Source organism: Penicillium brevicompactum (assembly GCF_028827555.1).
Source record: "Penicillium brevicompactum strain IBT 35665 chromosome Unknown utg000004l_segment0_segment0, whole genome shotgun sequence".
Lineage (NCBI taxonomy): Eukaryota > Fungi > Ascomycota > Eurotiomycetes > Eurotiales > Aspergillaceae > Penicillium > Penicillium brevicompactum.
This window is the reverse complement of record NW_026623207.1, coordinates 870,865-892,465: the sequence shown is the minus strand read 5'-3', so window position 1 is coordinate 892,465 and position 21,601 is coordinate 870,865. Positions and strand designations below refer to the sequence as shown.

Genomic DNA, 21,601 nt, shown 5'->3' with positions numbered 1-21,601 from the left:
GATTGCTGTCTTATTACCTCTAACTTTCGAGATGTTCATGATGGGTCGCATTTTCCACGCCGCACAACGGACCACCGATGCAAAGGTTGTGATTATGTTTGGTTTCGAGCATACAGTCGTGTCGATATCGGCTATGTCAACGACGCTGTCATTTTTTTCGCTACATGAGGAGGCATTCACGAGAAATCCCTCCGAAGAACGAAAGGACAAAAGGCGAGCGATGTTTTCTCTGAATGCAATAACAGGTAAACACAATTGCCACGTTCAATCAACTGCATTTCAAAACTTGGCTTTGCTAATAAGTTTCAGAGTGCGCAGTGCTGTTTATCAGCGTATCCTACCTTCTTGTCTGCCTTGTCTCTTATAAGCGCCCTATCATCACTAGCCATATATTTGCCACTTCCCTCTCACTCATAACGCGCTTACGTGCTTTTCTTAACTATCAATGGGCTCTTCAAGAAATTAATGAACGAAATTCCGATGCTACCGCTGGACAGATAGGTGAGGCAAATGTGTGTGTGATCTGCTATGAGCGTATGTGGCCGTGGGAGCAAGTCTACGCTGCAAAGGGGCTTAGTTCGGCCGATGAGAGACCCACCCCGGGATATATACAAGCCACGCGTCATGAACAGATGTCTCGAACGAAAAGGCTTCTTTGTGGGCATGTGTTTCATTTGGGCTGTCTCCAAATCTGGTTTGAAAGGCAGGCAATTTGCCCACTATGCCGGGGAATCATCCACGGAAACCACCGACCTTCAAGATCTTAATTATTGAGGGGACCACAATATGCTTTGAGAATATTTTAAACAGTATGCCTGTCTCAGAATCAAATGTGAACTAGAAGGACATGTGACCTGTGGAAGGGATGATGATGTAGCAGCCGATAACTACAGAGGGCTGCATTAAGTTCCGAGTCAAATTCAAGAAGACAAAAAGCCCTTTAGGTGGATAGAAACAATGGATTTCGCTCTTTGAAATTAGTATTGGGATCGATTTCACACTAGTATGAACCAGCACTAGTTTCAAGTGCCAAGAAACCAATGAGCTCCTCGAACGCAGGGAGTGGTCTGCCCAATCACTGGTGACGCGCGCTCTGCAAGCTCCGCACGCCGATGCCCTGAAACGACATGGGAAAAAGGATGAAAGATAGCCGAAAAGATTATGAAACATGAAAAAGATAAAAGTGGCCAAATCCAGAAACGTAGGGAGTTCGGAAAGAAGTAACTTTATTGGATACGGCAATAAAGCCATGAGAGCGGAAAGTGTATATACTCCTAAATAGGTAAGGCAGGAATTAGTGTTATTGGATGGACAGAGCAGCAATCGGAAGAGAGTACGGGAACAAAGAGTAACGCTAAGGTAGTAGACTATGGATCCTTCTCAAGAGAGCGAAGTTTCTCAGTGTCAGAGACAACCAATGAAAACCATGCGATCCTAATAGTATCTCATTATCTCATTATTGATGATTTGCACGTGACCCAGGCAATTTCGTGAATCGTGACTCTCGGTGTCACCTCTGCATGAACAGCCACTCAAGTAGTTTGACTATTGCCGGGGTCATAACAGCCAATCCAGGTTGCCCAACTACGCCTTTTAGGTTTTCTTTCATGACTTTAGCAAGGACCCCTTCAAGTGCGCATTAAAAACCAAGGTCCAAGTTCCACAGTCCAAAGCCAAAGCAAAATTAAAAAAAAGGTCTGTTTTCGAGGAACTCAATCATCCGATCTGAAACCGACCAGTGGCAGTCGAGCCTTCATCAAAAGACTGCTGGATACGACACTGACACTGCTCAATGCCATCGCGAGGCTGGACCAGACTGGATCCAACCGGACATGGCTGCCGTTGCTGACGATTGGGTAAAACACTCCCGCAGCGACTGGCACGGCAATGCAGTTGTAAACCAGCGCCCAGACGAAGTTAAACTTGATCCGGCGGAAAACGACGCGGCTTAGATCGATGAGCGTCAGGAGAGAGGAAAGACGAGAAGACACGAGGACAAATTCTGCAGCCGAGATCGCAATGTCCGACCCTGAACCAATGGCAATGCCGACGTCGGCCGCGGTTAGCGCAGGCGAATCGTTAATCCCATCACCAACCATCGCGACAAGTGCCCGGGCGGAGCCTGTTTCCTTCTGTAGGGTGTTCTGGAGATATCGAATCTTTTCTGCCTTTTGCTCGGGCAGAATACCGGCAAGGATGTTCTCTGGCGGTATTCCGACTATGCTGCCCACCGCATGCGCAGTCGTCGGGTTATCTCCTGATATCATCCACACTGCGATACCCCGATCCTGGATAGCCTTGATGGTCCCCTTGGCCTCGATCCGGATGGGGTCGGCTACTGCCAACATGATGGAGAGCTTCCAGGGGACTATTTCGGTGGCTGATTGCTCCGGGCGAATTCTGTGCCCTACCAGGACCACAGAATTGGCCTGGCGCTTCCAGGCGCTCAATTTTTCGGCACTGACCGGAGGGATGACGATTCCGTGATCTTGCATCAAGGCCTCATTGCCCACGATGACTTCCAGGACAGATGAGACCCGATTGCGAGCGCCGAATGAGCCTTTCATACCCTTTCCTGGTATTTCATCCACCATAACCGCTTTGAGGACCGGTGCTAGCTTGGAGGCGGCAAAAATCACAACCGCCTTAGCAATCGGGTGATTGCTGTTCTGTTCGAGCTCCATAACGGCGCCCCAAAGATCATCGACGCCTGCGCTATGTGTTACCTCATGATCAGTGATAGAAGGTTCGCCGCCCTTGGTAATAGTGCCGGTTTTATCAAAGACGATGCAGTCAAGCTGGCTGGCCTCTTGGAAGGCTTCACCCCCACCTTTGACGAGGATCCCATGCTGAGCCGCGAGACCACCACCGACAAAAAGGGCCGTCGGCGCTGCGAGTCCGATACCACAGGGGCACGCGACAACAAAAACTGAGATGGCGAATTGCAACGACCAGAAACCCCAGTCTCCCGGAGTGTCGGCCTTCCAGGAGTCGGGCAACCGGCTGGAGACACCAAGGCCCAGCCAAATTACCCAGTCCAACACCGCGATGAGGGTGATGACGGGAACAAAAAAACCCGTAATCAAGTCTGCCGTGCGCTCGATTGGCGCTCGACGGACCTGCCCCTGGCGAACGGTGTTGATGATCTGATCCAACATCGAGTCGCCTGAAAGATGGGTGACACGGACCAAGACCGGGTTTGCCTGGTTGACTGTTCCCGAAAAAACTTCGTCTCCAATGGACTTGGAGACCGGTCTTGATTCCCCAGTCAGACTCGACTCATCAAACTGTGACTCTCCGTCGATCACCGTTCCGTCATACGGAGGTGAAGCACCGTTCGCCACCCGCACCACATCTCCGAACTCCAGTTGGTCGATTGGAACTGTGCTGGAATTCGCAGAGGCGGAGAGGCTACCCGCTCCGGCCGTGTCCACAAGTGTGGCCTCTGTCGGGCGCAGCTTGCCCAGGAGGCTAACTGCATTTCCCGCTTTGGCTTTGCTGTAGGCCTCGAGCAACCGGCCGATCAGTAGGAACATGGTCAAAAAGACAACCGCATCGAAGTACGAGCCGGTATGAGAAGCTTTGGGGCTACCGTGTGGCTGCGCGGCATTGATGGCCAGGATAGCGATGGAGGAGAAGTAGGCGATGCTAGTGCCCAGTGACATAAGCATATCCATACTTCCAAAGCGATAGAATCTACGCAAGATAGGAGTTTTGCTTCCGGGTCGCCAGAGCGCCTTGAGCTCGGTGAGCATGCGGCGGTGGAAAATGTCTGCAGCGAAGAAATAGACAGGACTCGACGTGATGAAGAGCGCCCACTCAGAGCGTGATGCTTCACCTGACCACATGGGCTCCTCGAGGTAAATCCGACCGGGATTGTCGTTGTGGACCAGGGACATATACACAACACCGATGATAAAAGTCGGAATGGCAGCTAGCAGGGCCAAAATCAACCGGCGAGCGATATGCCATTGATGCCGGCGATGCATCGCCTGGGAGCGTTCCTCAAGGCTCGGAGGGTGGTACACTGAAACGGTAAAGGCTTTATCGATATCGGCAATCGTGCTCATGATATGTCGGATGGTAAATTTTGGCGCCTCAGGCAGATAGCTCACAGTAATCTTCGGCTGTGTCTTGCTAGGAGGCGCGGTCACTTTTAATCTGTCCGAGTAGATGGCGAGGGCATCGAGAATCCGCTGTGGACAGTGTGGACAGTGCATCCCCTCCACCTGGATGGTCACCGACCGCTTCGAGCTGGGTTGACTAGATGGGGCTCTGCTCTCGACGTCGCCGAGGGTGGCCGTGTAACCAAGGCTGTTGATAATGCCAGGAATCTCGTCCAGGTGGTCCTTCCCTTGGAACTCCACCATCGCACTAGCGGAGATGAGGTTCACATCCACTGTGGTGATCCACCCGTACTGTTTTAGCGTGTCGGTCACTTTCCCGACGCAGGAGCTACAGGTCATGCCTTGGATGACGTACGAAGCTCGCCACGTATCTTCCAGTCCGGACGCAATCGATGGCTGCTGGAGTCGGATCTCCTCACATTCGATCAACTCCGTGGTATAACCCGTTTCCCTAACCGTCTCGAGCAACTCGTCTATGTGCGACTTATCCAGGAGCATGATAACGGCACTGCTCGTCAAGAGATTGACGTCGGCCGATTGTACCCACGGTCGAGTTTGCAAGACCCCGGTGATCTTGCTCACACAGGAGCTGCATGACATCCCACTGACGGACAATGTGACTCGCACCCGAGTGTCGATGAGGTGGTCATCCATAACGGACACGAGCGCTTCTTCTTTTGTCTGACGGACGTGTCGACCGAGCTGATCTTTTTCGTCGGCGACTGCTTCCTTGTGAACGGTAGAGGACGTCTTCGACGACAGCATATCGAGCTGTGCGGAACATGCGTCGCATTTTGAGAGGTGCAATTCGGACTGAGCAAGGACGTTGTGTTCGAGCTCGCCACGGGAGCTTCTTCTTGGAGCTTCTGCGGCGTTGGCCTCAATATCACCCTCGCTGGCATCGGGAATAACACTGTCAACCTCGAAGGCAACATCCTCTAGAGCGCGTACGATGCGGTCGGCGCTGAGCGTAACGGAGTGCACGATTTCGATCTCATGTCGAAGAATAGATGTCGAAATGGAAAAAGGAGGCGGTTTTAGAGCCGAAAGAGTCTCCTCGACGTTTGTCACGCACGACGGGCAGTGCAAATTGTTGACTAAGATGGTGGTCAGCCTCGACTGAGGCAGCGACAACTTATCACTCGGAGCCATCTCCGGCGGATAGACGAGAGGGTGAGAGAGACCAAAGATACATAAGGTGGTTGTCCGATCTGCGGAGAACAGCTAGCTTTTATAGATCTCGAGCCTTGGTTCAGGGTTGTGACAGGGTGACTGATTTCGAACGTTCTAGGGTCTGCAAATGTATTACAAACTTCCACCACGCTACCGCACTAATCGCGCATGTTCCTAGGTTCGCCACTCCCTGCCAGAGATGACAGGTGCTGATTCGAGATCCATGAAGAACTGGATGCGTTATTTGTGCGGCTGAGCCAACGCGGGAAGAAAGCTAAATCGAGGCGCCACTTCACCACGATCTTACCTTAGAGCGGGGGGGCAACGCATACAGAGAAAGGTAATATGGCGAAAATAACGCACTTCAGGCCATAGTAAAAAAAGACATATCATGAAACCTCAAAAAAAATTGCTATCTCATTTTTAGTATTCAATATGTCGTGTCAAAGTTGTGAGTTCCCCGACGACGAAAGTTCTCTCCGCACGCGCCTTTTGATTAACTTCGACAGTTATACCCAGGTCTGCTTATTGTCCAGTTCGTGTTGTTGGTTACCAGTATGCTCATTCATTTGTCATGGACGCTTACCAATGTATAGGTCTAATCCTTGATACCGTCCCTGATTTTGTTGTCTTTGCTGGCGCAGTCACTGCAGCTAGCATTGATATTGCATTTTTTTTATTTTTATTTTTATTTTTATTTTTATTTTTATTTTTGGCCGTCTCGACCTTGATCCTCGCGTGGAGCACCCGGCGAGAAGGCTTCAGTCGTAAAAATATCCGCTGGCCGATGGTCTGTGCTTGTTTGCGCAATATCACCAACGGGTTCAGTCTTCCGATAAAGCGTCATAGCTGCCACTGGTTTACTCTGTTGGCTTCCTACGAACGACTCGAGCCGAAATAGAGGTGGATATGAGGATCCTTGAGAGCATCCAATTCCGTTCTAGGAGCTTGCAGCGATCATCCAGGAGCCAAGATGATGTATAGATCATTGCCAAAGAACATACGCAATGATTGGTCCCACCTAGCTTATGTGGGTTTTCCTAGGCTCCTGAGCGCCTTTGCATTCCTCGCGATGTGTTTTGTCTTGTATCTAGTATCTAGAAGCCCCTAGCGACACCTTGATGATTATCTCTATCCAAGGACAGGCTCCGAACTTCGATATTTCACATGATACCCTACGTTCAGGGTGCGTCAATCAATCTCTGCCCCAAAAAAGAGCCAGGTATACAATGAGAGAGGACGTACATCAAATTTCTTCCTTTAGTTGGGAGGGTGCGCGTGCAAACAGTGACTGAAATGGGAGCGTCACAATTTCATCGACTTGTCTGTGCCACAATAACTGAAACATCACCTAAAATACCGCTCTCCTGAATAGGGGACATATTCACAGTGTACTCTTCACAGTTGAGGTTCGCCATATCAAACTGATTACGAGTCCGAGTCCATGGACCATTCCAATGCAGCGAGACTATTTGACCGTCGATATCGTGGTATAAATCCAAAGTGCCTTCGACCCCCACTCTGTAAGTTGCACTGCCACAGAATGATATTGTTCTGTTCTCATCATGTGGAATCATTATTTGATTCACGTCTTCGGGAGACAAAAGCTTAGCGATATCGCTCTTTTCGTACGGTTGACCACTTCCCGAGTAAAGTTAGTTCAATTCCAGTCTCTGAATGGTAATATTTCTCAAATACCAGGTTATGACGGTGTTCTTGATAACAATGTTGCCCTTTGGAAGATCGTTCTGGACGTTGATGGAAAGACGCTGTGTGACATGATGTTCCATCTTCGAGGATTTGAACTAATACTCTCAGGAAAATGTAGAGTGTACTTGTCAAAATAGAAACTCGCAATAAGAAAAAGTTTCAGAACTAATATACCCGTCCGAGTGCCTTTCGCCACCTGGCACGTTGGGTTCTGGGCTGTCTCTGCTTTCTGCGTTACGCGTAAGAGACATCAATATTCCAAGGAACTTAAAAGACCAGGCCAACCGTTCTGAAGGCCAAGCATCAATATCCAATGCGATCGTTAACTTTTTGACAATTCGATTGTGGGCCCACTTCGGTCATTTGACCAATCCACATTCTTCTATGCGCGATTAGTGCGTAAAATTATGTCATAGTTTACCAACAGGCCAACTTTGCGCCATGTCCCTGACATCGAGCAGTGCCAAGACCGCGCTAAAATCCGCGAAAATATCGCAGTCACGTGGCTGTATGGAGGTGACGGATATAATAATGGCGACGCTTTCGCCCCCACAAGGGATTAAAGCGTGCCTTTCTGCAGTAGCTCCTCCTTATCTGCCAAAGATGTCCGTTTGCCGGATTTCGTACGCCATTTGGCTTGCACTTTGTTACTTTGTGTCTCATTCGAATGCTATTCTCCGTACATACAACTTGACGGTGCATAATGACGTTAAAGCTCCGGGTACGTGGACCATGAGCGCCAAACATGGGACTTTCAGAGCTAATTCCTAAATAGATGGTGTCAGCCGCGAAGTCTTTCTAATCAATGGTCAGCTACCGGGGCCCCTAATCGAGGCAGACGAAGGCGACGATCTGGAAATCTTTGTCAAGAATGACCTCCCCGTTGATACTTCTCTTCACTGGCACGGTAAGTCACTTCCATGAGGAAACAGTTTTTTTAGAACCAGTGATCACTGATTGTGCCATAACAGGGATTTTGCAAAGGGGTAGTCCCGATATGGATGGAGTGCCTGGTGTCACGCAGGTCAGTCCTTAAATATTTGACGGTAATTTACATCCTTGTTGCTGATTCTAGACCATAGTATCCCATACCTCCTGGCGGTAACTTCACCTACAGATTCTCGATCAAAGATCAGTATGGCTTCTTCTGGTATCATTCCCACGTTAGAGCATACTACAATGACGGCATAAGAGGGCCACTCTTGATACGACCATCTCCCCAAAGACTGCGGCCATTTGAAAAGCTTGCTCATAGCCCACACGAGCGTGATATCATTCTGCAGACGGAGAGGGACGCTACATCCATTCTTTTGAGTGACTGGACACATGAACTTTCGGACACCATTTACGCTCGATACTTTGAGACAGGCGCTTTTCCAAATTGTGTCGACAGCATCCTTGCCAATGGATTCGGGAGGGTTGAGTGTTTACCGGAGTATATGCTCCAGGCAGGACCCAATATGGGATATGAAGATATGAACCAGCGTTCTTCATCAATGATGGCAATGTCAATGGCGAAACGAATGGACATGGACATGGACATGAGCACGGACGCATCCGCCACATCTTCTCAGATGTCAACAGGTACGATGGCTATGGATACGACCGTGGGTATGACTATGTCTAGCACTTCTATGTCCGCAATGCCGATGTCAGCTACAATGACGATGTCGGACATGTCACCGTCCATGACTTCATTGAGTCCCCGTGGCTGTATGCCGCCAATGATGTTTAGGCAAGGGTACAATGCCAGTTCACTCCCACCTGAGACCTGCACCAATACTTCGTCGTCCTTGCTCACCATCCCTGCGGATCACACGAGTGGTTGGCTCGCGCTGAATCTGGTCAACTCCGGTGCAGTCAGCAAGTTACATGTCTCTCTGGATGCACACTCTATGTTTGTCTATGCTGCCGACGGATTGTATGTGGAAATACAGGAGGTGAAGGTGAGCATACCTTTGAAGAGCATCCGTTATATCCCCCAGCCTGGGCTCACCACACGTCATTTTAGGTCCTGGAAATAGAGATCGGCCAACGGTACTCAGTGATGATTCGACTTGATCAGAAACCGGGGAATTACTATCTCAGATTCGCATCATACCCCAATGGTGACATGCAACAAGTGCTTGAAGGGCAAGCTATTGTGTCCTATAACGTAAGAAAATCGGCAAGCAAGTCGCGACCATATCATGCCCGTGCTGACTTTTCGTTTTCATTTTGCAGATGAGCATGATGAGCAGCAGAACCCCAATGAACGTCACGGTCGATCCCTCAACCATTTGGATGTTGACCAACGGATCAGCCAAACCTGATACCAGCGTACTTAATCCTCAGTTGCTTTCTCCCTTCGCGCCTGTCAACCCTCCCTCATCACCAGCAGATCAGACATACACTTTCACAATTAACCAGACCGACATTGTGACATGGGTAGTGAATGACGCCTCATACTCTGAGCCAAAAATACCAATCATCCAGGGCAACGTATCAGACGGTTGGCAGGCGAATACAACCATCCATGTGCCGTCTAACTCAACGATTGATATTATTATGAGAATTGCAAATGATTCGATGGATACGGTAAGTCTGTTAAATTAGTGATTCCAACGACCTTTCTATGATGTGGACAGCTGGAACTAATGGGAAATAAACTCACCGCAGATGAGCCATCCCATGCACCTACACGGCCACACTTTCTGGGTGCTTGGGTCCGGTACCGGCTCTTTCCCGTATGATTCCGCGACGGACGCCCCAGAATCCCTAATAAATCTTCGAAATCCTCCTTATCGTGACACAACTAATCTTCCTCCGTCAGGATGGGCCGTGATCCGGTAAATCACCTGAATAATCTACTGGCCAGACAATAGCTTACCTTTCTTAAAATCAGATATGTTTCGGATAATCCCGGCGCGTGGATCTTTCACTGCCATATCCAGTGGCACATGGTGGTGAGTACAAATGCTAGACGGTCGTATCCTGAATAATCTAATAATCTCGGTCTTGCTAACATTACATTCTTTTCCTTCGCAAGAGCGGCATGGCACTTGTCCTTGTTGAAGGGCAGGATCAATTTCCCGCCCTGATTGGTCAGTCTAATGGTACCACTACTGCTACGTCAGTGGCGCCGATGCGTCATATCAGCTCTCGTCAAACTGCTTTGACTGCTGCGGCTCTCAGTCTCATGATGTTGTGATGTGTCCTTTGATGCAGCAGATATCTCTTTTTCGCCGAGACTTTAAGACTGCCTGGGGCCGGCAGTTCAATATTACTACGCTGACCCCTATCGTGGGCGCGACGCCGATGCCCCGCTCTCACGCTGCCATTGTGGTGCATTATAAAATAAGTAATGCCAAAATCAGTCTTTCATTTATACATCTGCAAGTGCCGTCGCGGGGGTGTCATGACGCTCCCTATTCGCCACGCTGCCTATTTCCGATACTACATCCCGATCCTGCTATATAGCAGTGCCTACATAAACTACCTTACTATATAGCAGTTTCTACATAATGCCCTCTGCTATGTAATAGTTTCTATATAGTCCCCTCTGCCAGGGGGAGCAATAACTGATGCTGATGCTGATGGTGATCATAGAATTTCGTAGTCAATTTCTAAGATTCACCGGACTCTTATGGTCTCGGGATTTGGGAAGCAAGTGGGTCGATCCTGTAAGAACTTGAAACTACATTCTGTCCGCAACACCGTTTCCTGTCCTTTCTACCTTTACAATGGCCAAAACGTCCCGCGTACGACCATAATTTAATCATTAACCAATTGACGACACATCATGAATGATAGGGTGTGAAATTTTAAGAAACACTAAATTTCCCAGTGTAGCAAGGGTGTAGCAAGGCAGTTATTTCTGGTGGAAAAGTTAGTATATCCATGTGTAGATAGATATATGTGGAATGCTGAACTCACACCGCAGGCATTGCAAGTGCAATCCTTTGTGGAGCAAGTGCAGCTCTGGGGACCAGTGCAGGAACATGTGGATCCGCAGTTGCAGGCCATATTTGCAGGGTAATGGGTAGTGGTCGCTGAATGTATTGAATGATCTGAGAGGAATCTGATTGATGGTTTAATCACAAAAGGTCTGGGGACCTTGGGAGCCTTTATACTTTCAATGGGCAAGGTAAAAAAAATGATCGGAAACAGACGTCACCCGTAGTCATGAGTCTTGATTGAACTACTGTAGAGGGGCAAGGACTAACGTCATCATTACAGAAGAACAGTTGCGTCGCCCGCCAAAAGCATAGATAGGCCGTTTCTTTTCTTTGTTTAAAAGAAATAATTAGTTTATAACATTGTCAATTAAAGGGCAATAGTCAATCGATGTCGCTTAGGTGCGAATGCGCACCTGGCACCCTTTTGTTACCTGGAACACTCGGCTGATTTCCAAGCTTCGTACCCAAGCTTACCATACCTAGAATGACGGAAGTCCTACCCGGCTTGATGCAGCGTATCATTTTATATAGTATAGTGGTCTTGGATCCGCCGCATTCAAATGCTAGTGAGAAAGAAAGTATAACTACGGAGTATCTCTAGGGATGAAGATGGATTGGCAACGCCGGGTGAGTGGTCTGAAAGTCGAGGAATACAATGATATATAATATAATAGCACGTGACAGAATAATAACGTCATAGACCTTTGGCCGGGGGATTCATAGGAATTGCAGATCAGGTAGAAAATCCATCGAGTACTTGGAAAGACCTTCTGAGAACACGGGACTACCTCTTAAAATGCAATCAGGGGGCAAGGAACCGTATCCTGAAGTAGGGCCTTTCCGCACCTACCTAACCCTGGAACAAAGACGCTAATAATATTCCCTCAGTCATTGTCTGAAAGTGAGAAACGTCACTTGAGCAAGTACGGAAAGCGGCCGCGTGGAGGCTTACTAGGTGAAAAATTCAAGGTACTCAAAATGTGATTGATTGTGAGCGTGCTGACAATCGGAAGGAACGGACGTACTTTGACTCCGGCGACTTTGCTTTTTCCGCCGCTTATCGAGTGACCGATCTCGGCGCTATTCAAACAGGCGGAGCGCATCTCCACCGGGACAATATTTCGCACCCTTCTTCCCCTATCCCGGCTGCCGGCAACGTTGACAAGAAAGCCAACGAGGATTTGCATAGGAGGGATGCAAGTCCCAAAAGGAGTCTTTTCCATAGGCAAACGAATGAAGACCCCACAGACGAGGACAATCTCTTCTCTTTCGAAGATTGAAACCAAATCGTTATAGCAATATGAATCGAAATGTATTTCAGCAGAACAGCCAAACAGGGACAATACGACAATTCCTTCATTGTGAGGTGAAAGCTTATTGTGGGGAAAGCAGAGCCAGTCGACCAAAGTAGGTCCTCTGGAAATTCTCCAAGTATAGGCTTACGTCATCAAAGATATTGCAAGCCCCTTGATTGGATTGTGTGTTTTGCAGGGTCATGTTATGCTACTCCAAGGTGGAGAAAGGAGTGAGAGTGAACCAATCACCCATTATGTTGCCACCCCCAACAAACTAGCTCATTTGCACGGTCGCCCATAGGATCCATGGCTGTGAAGCACATTGTTTTCTGGGGCACGACGTGAGATATGGCTTTCGCATGCTGGTGCTACCCACTGGTCCGCTTCAGTCACGAAGTTCGCGGTATTTGATTGGAGAGTCCTTGCTTGACTCCCTAGTCCTGGACTGCCCAGTCTTCTCGGACCGCATAGTCGTGCTCGACACTCTAGTCGTGGCCGACACCCACGGTAATAGTTCTGTGACCATCAGAGGCACGATTGAGGGCAGTCTGGACCAGTTTCTCACTCTCTGTATCAGAGCACTGGTAGCTTCGTCAAGAAGCAGGAGCCGCGAATTGCGTATCAATGCACGGGAAATCGCGATCTTTTGCCTCTCACCGCCTGAAAGCCGCATTCCCAGAGCGCCACATGGAGTGTTGAGCCCATAGTGTGCCTAGACAGACACTGCTCACGACAGAGGGTACAGTACGTTTCAGAGATGAGGTAGTCAAGCTCCAGGGTCTCACAGGTGAAGCCTTTTTTGTCTGGGCAGCGCCGCAGATCCGTCCAACCTCTGTCATATCGTTCAACAGACAGCATCGTCAACAACGGCAGTATCCAAAAACCCTTCCACGGAGTTTCAAAGAGGATGGGCAACGGCTGTCCGTGTTCCTATCCAGATCCCTGCTGGACTTCTTCCTACATTTTGCAATGTGGCCAGGCATTACAGTATAATCACACGGGTGAATGCAGCAATGCATATACGAAGCGAATGGTTTTTTGAGGTCCCCGTCCAACTCATACATTCGCCGCAAAGAGGGTTCGATACAACAACAGCAGCATATAAGTTCGTTTCCTCCCCATCACATTCCCTGATATTCTAACACCTTCCATATAGTGACATCCTTGCTTCAGCTCCAAATAATGGCAAGGTCAGTTTCCCTTGCTATGGCTTTCACGTTGATATGTTGAATGATCTCTGGGGTTTTTGCAGCTTCCTGGTTATGTATAGTCGATAAGTCTGCTCTGTCCTCTACGGTTTAAGTACATGTCATATTGCCGTGTGTTCATAATAATGCTACGTACGAGATACGAGACGTACTGTAATAGCAGAATATCTTCATTGGAAATTGTGGATGTTACATATTCGTCTTCTTCTCTAGATTTACCATGCCAGAATGGCTTGCCTCATCCAGCCTGTGATTTGTCTCCGCGAGCTTCTTTTGTAACTGGTGAATATAGAGAGTAGCTGCCTCTACTATGGATACCCTGTCGCTATGTTCCGAGGGAAATCCGCCCGCAACCTCTTTGCTTTGGCTGTTTCCCTTAATGTCCTGGTGCAATGCACCTCCAGCTGCTTCGGGACATGCGCGGTGGGATATAACGTCCGATAAACCTTTGAGCGCCGTTTTCATGCGGTCTCTTCTAGCTTTTTCGGAAAGCTTGCGGTGCTGACGCTTTGCTGTAACGTCCGCCATCAATCCGTCAGGATAGGATAGTTCCACTTCTAGCGCGGACGTCTGAGCCATATGCTCGTAATTTGATTTGGAGACGAGAGCAGCAACTTGAGTTCGGATGGCAACTAACCGACGTGGGAGTTAGGATATGTTGACTAGTTTGTCTAGAATGAAACTTCCACCTTTTTGGTTCGGCTCTGCTCTGAGGGCTTTTGGTTGTATAGTTGGGAGTGACGTAGGATTGGTCTGCCTGTATCTCCGCTTCATATTGTTGGCTTGCTGATGCTGACTTCCCTTCTGCTTGGGGAAATAATCAGGATGGGAAGAAGAACTAGGTCGAATCTCTTCCTGACGATGTTCTCCCACTCTACTTTCGTGAGCCGAGGACGCTGTTAGGGATCAAGTACATACCGGCCGATTACTGTCTCATTTTTACCTTCGGGCATACCTTTCTCGTGCGACAGATGATGCCCCTCAGTTAAAATGGCCCTCAACGGCGGAAGCGTCAAAAACGAGACGGAACTTGTTCTATCAACGTCTTTATCTTCAGTGTCTTTCTGCAGAGCTAGTCGATTCTTGGTTTTTGACGATGACTGTTCAATTGATGCTGAGTGATTCATTGTAAAAGGAGAAGAGCACTTTCAATGGATCCGCGGAAGTCGGATTGGATTGAAGGATCTAGACCTGAACAGTGCCGGGAAAAGTCAACAACGTAACTACACTCTCTGAAAATGCCCTGGAAGCTCCAGAATTATGGGGTTATAAACCCCTCAGCTTAGTAGCTCGCGTGACCGAACATAAATATCTGCGTTTTCGCATTGGCTCGATTGTAAAGCCCAACCAGGGTTATTACAGTGACGCCGTGCTATCTCCCTCGGTTATGGTATACTCTTGTGGCATCTGTCCCAGGGTGCATGTTGCCCGACGAAATATGATCCAATCATGATGCGGGAGTGAGTCACTATACCACCCTCCGTTTGTGTTCACCCTATCCACTGACTTGCCGTGATGAATGCACGCGGCATAAGCGTCGCACTCAGCGCAAATGGAATAAACGTGGTCACTAGACTGGCTGCCCTAGTACCCAAAGTTATTTTTTGGCAATCAGTGACAACCAAAAGGCTGGCGAGTGGCCACACCAAACAACATACCTTCGAAACCTAATGAGTATCTGGAATTATGAGACTTCACTATTTGATGCGTACATTTACATTCCGCACATACTGGGCTCAGAAGAATTTCGCTGGTAATTTAATGTAGCCTTTCTGATGGCCTGTGAGGCAACGTTTGGAAGAAGAGCAGGGGGGGGGGTGGCGCCAATGTCATTTTAATTGAGAAGCCATCAAAAAGAAAGGAATCGGGTGGACCGCCACAATCATGCACATCGGGTCGAGTTACTATGTTCCTATTTCATTTTCCATTCGCCATCCAAGAGTCAAGATGGGATCAGCACCTATCCAATATGCCACCCGCAGGAATATTGGACTGGCCGCTCTTTCGCGCACCAGTGCAGTTAAGAACCTATTCCCTGTCCAATTGGTGGAAAATTGACAATTTCTGACTATACTATCCGCTTCTGAATTACACCCAAGCTCCCATCGTACATCGCGAACGTCTGAGTTGTCTCGCATGCTCGTGATGATTCAGGCTGCGGTCCCGCACGATGTGGACTGGCCATCAAACTGCTGGCTTATTGGAGGAGGGTTCAGATTGACAGACCGGAGTTCTGCCGCTGAGACTGCCACTAGTTTATTTCTTCATGCTCTGTGCAACCTTCTGGTGGTGTATTTGGCAGCCCATATTCCCGCATCACTCTCATGCTCATGTCGCTCTTGTTTCGACTCCGGGAAAACTAGTGCCTGACCAGGGCATGGCTAGCGTTTTAGTGTAGCTTTTAGTCAGGGCAACTTTCGAAGAGCGACTGGCATAAGTAACCTTTCTAGTGATCACTTAGGCACTCGGCTCATGCCAGGAAGTATGCTGAGCAACTGCTCATAAGATATTGTCTCTGGCATTGTCTATATCGTTATATGTTTTTCATCTAGCCGTAGCGACATTCATCTTCGCCTCCTTTGATCTCTTCTCCTCCCGTTCGCTAAAGCGATCGCCAAAGAGCCCGATATGAGGGCGCATCAGAATCGTATATTTGACAAATTCCTCCATGCAATCCACCAGGCGATCTCTGTTACCACTAGGCATGAGTCGTTGATCTTCTGGTTGACCTTCATCCGGAAATTGTGTATATGCTCTGGGGATCGAGGATTGATTCGGGATGGTAAACATGCGCATCCACCGACCAAGGATCCGCAGAGAGTTGACGGCATTGAATGATTGAGACCCACCACAAACCTGGGCAATGGCAAGCGTTCGGCCCTGGGTGGGACGAACGCTTCCTGTAGTCAAAGGAATCCAATCAATCTGGTTTTTGAAAACAGCGGTCTATGATTGTGGAAGATTGAGTAATTAGTTGTTGCGCCTAGTGATTGAAGAATTATGAAGAGAGGCAACTCACCAGATTGCCATGTTGTTCAGGCGAGACCCAGACATGGCCATCACTCCAACGACTGAGTTCTCGGAGTTCCTGTACTTTCGGGTGGCTTGTATCGCTATCATTTTTAACAGGAAGACCTTCAGGGTCAAAAACGCGTACATCACAGCCGAGTCGGAACAGGATACGGGAGGCTTCAAATGCCACGAGCCGTGAATATGACCTTCTCCGAAGACTGCCATAAAGCACCAGAACTTTCAGCCTCTCATTTGTATCCCGTATGCTATGCTCGGCCATGTCTAGAACCGTGGCCAGGTCTAAGTTGTTGACCCAGTCCTCAGTGGCATTGCTGCTAAGAAGGAATGGTCGGTACTTCTGGCGGATATCTGTGTCGTCTTCATCCAGAGACAATGCTAAGGATCGATAGAAGGCATCTGTTCGGTGGGTATCAGAAACCACTTGCTGAGGGACAGCGGAAAACATCCTTTTTGAATATATAGGCAGCAACAGAAAGCGTCTCGAAGAAGTTGCCGGCCTAAATATCGGGGACAATCTTTGGATAGAATAATAAAGCATAGAGTATTCGATAGTTGGCGAAGGTAAACGAGACCAAAAACAGACAGTCAAAAAAAATTTCGACTTTTAGATAGAGTGTATGAAGGGAGTATGTCACCAGTGAGTATTGATTGGACAGGGTATGAGCAATGTACCAAGTGGCGGCGGACCATATAATGTTATTTTACGCTACTGGATTGGTTGAGGACTGGTTGTGATTAATAAGGATGACTAAACGTAAATTCCCACCGTGTTCGTTTTAACGTCAGCCATCTCTTCGGACGATACGAATCCAACCAAACCTTCCCGCAGCCTCGCAGTGGGTATTATACCATTCCATAGCACGAAAATGGAGGTCAATAGCACCAGAAATTTGAAGGATGATCATGTGACAGCAGCTGCTCGAATTCGCGAAAATCAGCGACGTTCTCGCACACGACGTAAGGAGTACGTCCAGCGCCTTGAGCAACGATTATGGTCTTTCGAAAGGCTTGGCATAGCGGCAACACAAGAGGTTCAAAAAGCGGGAAGAAAAGTCGCACGAGAGAATGAACTACTCCGATCCCTGCTACTACTCCATGGTGTCACGGAAAAATCAGTTGAAGAATACTTGGAGTCGCGAGGACAACCAACAAGCTCTACTCTATCTCAGTGCATGTCACTAGCGTCTCTAGCACCAGCAAAGCCGCACCCGCCGACTGCCCCAAACCAACGTACTAGCAGTTATCATCATTCATGGACGACATCGTCACATTGGCAATCGGACAACCCGCCACATCAGCCTCGAGCTATTGGGAGTAGAAATCCACCACCAAAGTCAGATGCGAAGACCAACATGGATATCCTTCCTTATCAAGAATTCAATACAAACCGAGCAGCCAGGCTCAATCCCGTCACAACCGAAAGTAACTCTGAAACGCATGAAGTTGCTAGTATTCAAGATACGTGTCAATCCATGTCATGCGTGACTGCAGCAAGAATTATCGAAAATATGCAGAATCATTCGGAATATCGTGACGTTCGATCCGAGCTTGGATGCACCTCCGAATCTACGTGTATGGTAAAGAATATGTCGATTTTTGCCATTTTGGACAAATAACAGGCATTTGCTTGAAGATTTCGGTGGGCATATTTCTTGAATGCTTTGACCTCTCACAAATCTGGTGTCTTAAGAGTTGTCCTCAAGCTTGCGGCTCACATTTCACTAGAAGCGAGAGCTTAGAGGAACGGCATTTTCCAGACAGAGACGGTACGGTACTATTGTCGAAACTAAGGGTCACGTGAGCCAGAAATAGAATTAAGCATTAGATAGGTAGCGAGCTCTCGTACCGAGTCGTCCTTTTCCACCATAAATTGACATATTACTGTTTCCTTTCCTATTGTCAAGAACTATGTCCAAGCTCAAGTCCGCTCTACATTATTACTTTGCTACGTCATACAATACACGCTCTCGCTTAAAATGTATCCTCAGCATTAGACAGCCCTTGTTTCATGATATGAGAAAGGATACATCATGCGTTATCCTGGTTACCTCTCTTGTCTTAACCCTAGGCTGTTAGTCATATATTTGGAACTCCTGGCATGGTGATACTCGGCATGAGTAAGAAGACGCATGTTCCAGGATTGCTGATCCTTCCCTTCATTAATACCATATTATGTACAACCTATTATGTACAACAAAAATAATAATATATTCGGATGATTTATACTTTGAAGCTGAGGTTGGCATTGAATCTCATTCTAATGACTTGATATAGTAATGAATAGTATAATTCGAGGCCTATAAAGTTACGTTAAGTCTTTGATTTGGTTTGCTTCTTCCGATTTCGACTTTGGTTGTGGAACAGGATTCGAGCCTCAAAACGTTGACTCGCGGGATGTCAGGTGACCCTGGCCTACTTTACTTTCTTGCGCCATTGCCCCGCCTGCCCTTATATACGCCGCTTCCTCTCTCCACTTGTTGGGTTTGGCCTTTAAAACTACATATCTTCTGATCACATCTAGGTCTTCTATTTACTCATATCGCTTTTGAGTGCAGAGAAACGGAGCGCAGAGAAACGGAGCAAGGAGTGACTCCGCATCAATCCCCATGGCTCGACAGAAGAAGACAAAGGTCCGTCGCCGCCAGCATTATCTTCCGCGGTTTATCTCTTACCGGAATTATTTTAATAGATCGAAGATCTGGCTCGCATCCGCAACAACCAGCGGAATTGTCGAGAACGCAGGCGAGGGTACATTGCAGAGCTCGAGCAGAAAGTGAAATACTATGAAAAAGAGAGGGCTCAATGCTGTACAAGGCTTCAAGATAAAGCACAAAACCTTCTTCGCGAGAACGAAGTCCTGAAAACGTTATTTGATACATCAATCGTCAGTGAGGACGACCGAGACCAGAGTCTCATAGACCGGTTAATACGTCCTGATGCGGATCGGGAACATATTTCCACCCGAACGCCAACACCTTATGCCTTCAATTTCGAGTATAGTGAACCTCAGGAGCAGGTAAATGAATATTTCCATTCCCTCGCCCCTTACCTATGTCCAGGCTCTCCACTGCAAGACAATACTGAACTTGCTGACTGCAACAGTCTCTGGGTATAGAAGCATCACATACGTTCACCGATATTGCCAATGGAGCTCCGCTGCTTGCCCACTCAAATGGTACTGAGTTGGACCAAGTCTCCGCACCTAGTCAAGCCTTTCCCAGCTTTGCTGCGCGTATACACGACTCGAGAGTCAATGCACCAACGTATTTTCCGACTTTGTCGTCGTTTTACGATCCTCTAGATACTGCAGGATCTGAAACAATGATCTGCGATAGGCTTCAACCAGCATATTCTCTGACACTCTGGCCTATGTTAACGGACGAAACGGCAAGAGAGGATAGATCTATGCTCTGTTCTGTGGCCTACAGGCTAATCTTGCAATTCAACAAGAGACAATACGATGAAATGGAGATCGATATCAGGATTCGTTGCGGTTTCAGACTGGGTCGTACACAATCGGAAGACTGTAGGGTTGATATCGGGGTTCTGTTTGCTGTTCTCGCCGAGATCTCTTTTTAATACACAAACAAATATTTAGTCCAAATTTCATTTTAGTCTGATAGAGATATTATAAATCCCTTGTAACGCGAAGCGCTGGGCATAATAGGCCTGTCATTCTTCCTTGTCCACGATTCAGCATAAGCAAAGTCCATAAATCGGATACGACACAAATTGATAACATGTAGCATAAAAATTAAAACAATTGATTCGCCCTATACAAGGCTACCTAACTACTAGCACTGCACCAGCTATGTTGAATAGTTCCATCTGCGTGAAACAGAAGGCTTGCAGGGCTAAAATTCGATTTAGAAAACGTTCAGTCATGAGTGTTGGGCTTTACGGCAAATATCTTGAAAGAGCCTATTTAACGATATCCATGTGGAGAGTTGTTAATAATGCCTCGATACTATGCTTCTTTGTAGATCCACTCACCAGTCCAAATGTTGAAATCCATATCCGGCAGATTGTATAACTGCCTGCTGGTACTGCGGTTCATCGGATCACAGCATGAGCCCGTAGGGGGTGGCCCATCGGTTCTCTCACTCTTCCACATTTCCTTATAAACATTGAGGTCGGCATTAGTATTCAGAATCACTGCATCTATGATATACATGTTAGGATAAAATCGAATGAGGAAGACCCCGAGAAATGTAGATACCTTGGAACCCCGCTTCTTTCAGATATCTTTCATAATCGGCGACCTGGCTAGCACCGGCTATACAGCCAACATATAAGGAGAGATCCTTCTTGATCTCCATCGGAAGCTCTCGCTTTGCCAGGATGTCGCTAATGGCAACTCTACCTCCCGGCTTCAGTAGACGGAACATTTCCTGAAAAACTAGGGGCTTTTCGATTTCCGGCACTAGGTTTACCACGCAATTACTGATGATACAATCAGCGGTGGACGATGGTAACGGTATGGAAGTAATGAACGCTTCGATGAAGGATGCATTGTTGGCACCGGCGTTCTTTGCGTTCCGACGTGAAAGTTCCAGCATTTCCTGCCATTTAAGTAAGAATTATTAAAGTCAGATAGGCAGGAGACGATGTGCGTACCTTGGTCATATCAATACCAATGGCCTTTCCTTCAGCTCCAACCTTTTTTGCCGCTAGCAAGACGTCAATGCCGCCACCACTACCCAAATCAATCACAGTCTCGCCCTATTTATAGATATTAAAATCGACGCTCATATGCGACAGGGATAATACCTACCACAGCTATGTTTGCCGTCGCCAATGGATTCCCACAGCTGACACCTAGATTCGCATTCTCTGGGATAGAACGCAGATCCTCTAGATCATACCCAAACGCACTTGCGACTTTGCGTTCATGATCACTTTGGCTATAAGGGTCGGTCTGCCTCGCAACTTCAGCGTAGCGGTCTTGCACACCACGATAGGTATCATTCGAATCCATTCCGTTGAACTTTGCGATTCTGGACCCGGAGGCAAAGGGGAATGCCGGTTAAGTGGAGACTATACGAATGCTTCGTCCTAAGGACATAATGTGAAGGGATCCAGCCTAATTATATACTACACGTGTTATCTGAGGTCTA

General features: G+C 47.8%; 6 protein-coding genes across 6 annotated transcripts; 2 read left to right on the top strand and 4 right to left on the bottom strand.

Moving 5' to 3' along the window:
* Positions 1-1,712: 1,712 nt before the first annotated feature.
* N7506_005805 (heavy metal translocating P-type ATPase) lies at positions 1,713-5,279 on the bottom strand (the record flags this gene model as incomplete). Its single annotated transcript, XM_056955098.1, has 1 exon — positions 1,713-5,279. One exon carries the CDS (start codon positions 5,277-5,279, stop codon positions 1,713-1,715), a length of 3,567 nt encoding a protein of 1,188 aa, XP_056812075.1.
* A 2,334-nt stretch (positions 5,280-7,613) lies between these two features.
* On the top strand, positions 7,614-10,200 carry N7506_005804 (CAZyme family AA1; the record flags this gene model as incomplete). Its single annotated transcript, XM_056955097.1, has 9 exons — positions 7,614-7,731; positions 7,786-7,917; positions 7,982-8,034; positions 8,093-8,956; positions 9,022-9,165; positions 9,234-9,587; positions 9,669-9,838; positions 9,895-9,955; positions 10,039-10,200. 9 exons carry the CDS (start codon positions 7,614-7,616, stop codon positions 10,198-10,200), a joined length of 2,058 nt encoding a protein of 685 aa, XP_056812074.1.
* Positions 10,201-11,744: 1,544 nt separating this feature from the next.
* N7506_005803 (uncharacterized protein) lies at positions 11,745-12,228 on the top strand (the record flags this gene model as incomplete). The annotated part of the gene is made up of 3 exons (XM_056955096.1): positions 11,745-11,777; positions 11,816-11,917; positions 11,962-12,228. The coding sequence occupies 3 exons, from the start codon at positions 11,745-11,747 to the stop codon at positions 12,226-12,228; spliced, it is 402 nt and encodes a 133-aa protein (XP_056812073.1).
* A 1,412-nt stretch (positions 12,229-13,640) lies between these two features.
* On the bottom strand, positions 13,641-14,030 carry N7506_005802 (helix-loop-helix DNA-binding domain-containing protein; the record flags this gene model as incomplete). The annotated part of the gene is made up of 1 exon (XM_056955095.1): positions 13,641-14,030. The coding sequence occupies one exon, from the start codon at positions 14,028-14,030 to the stop codon at positions 13,641-13,643; it is 390 nt and encodes a 129-aa protein (XP_056812072.1).
* A 1,965-nt stretch (positions 14,031-15,995) lies between these two features.
* Positions 15,996-17,022, bottom strand: N7506_005801 (uncharacterized protein; the record flags this gene model as incomplete). The annotated part of the gene is made up of 2 exons (XM_056955094.1): positions 15,996-16,397; positions 16,471-17,022. 2 exons carry the CDS (start codon positions 17,020-17,022, stop codon positions 15,996-15,998), a joined length of 954 nt encoding a protein of 317 aa, XP_056812071.1.
* A 3,429-nt stretch (positions 17,023-20,451) lies between these two features.
* On the bottom strand, positions 20,452-21,462 carry N7506_005800 (uncharacterized protein; the record flags this gene model as incomplete). The annotated part of the gene is made up of 4 exons (XM_056955093.1): positions 20,452-20,645; positions 20,704-21,046; positions 21,102-21,206; positions 21,259-21,462. 4 exons carry the CDS (start codon positions 21,460-21,462, stop codon positions 20,452-20,454), a joined length of 846 nt encoding a protein of 281 aa, XP_056812070.1.
* Between the last annotated feature and the right edge of the window lie 139 nt (positions 21,463-21,601).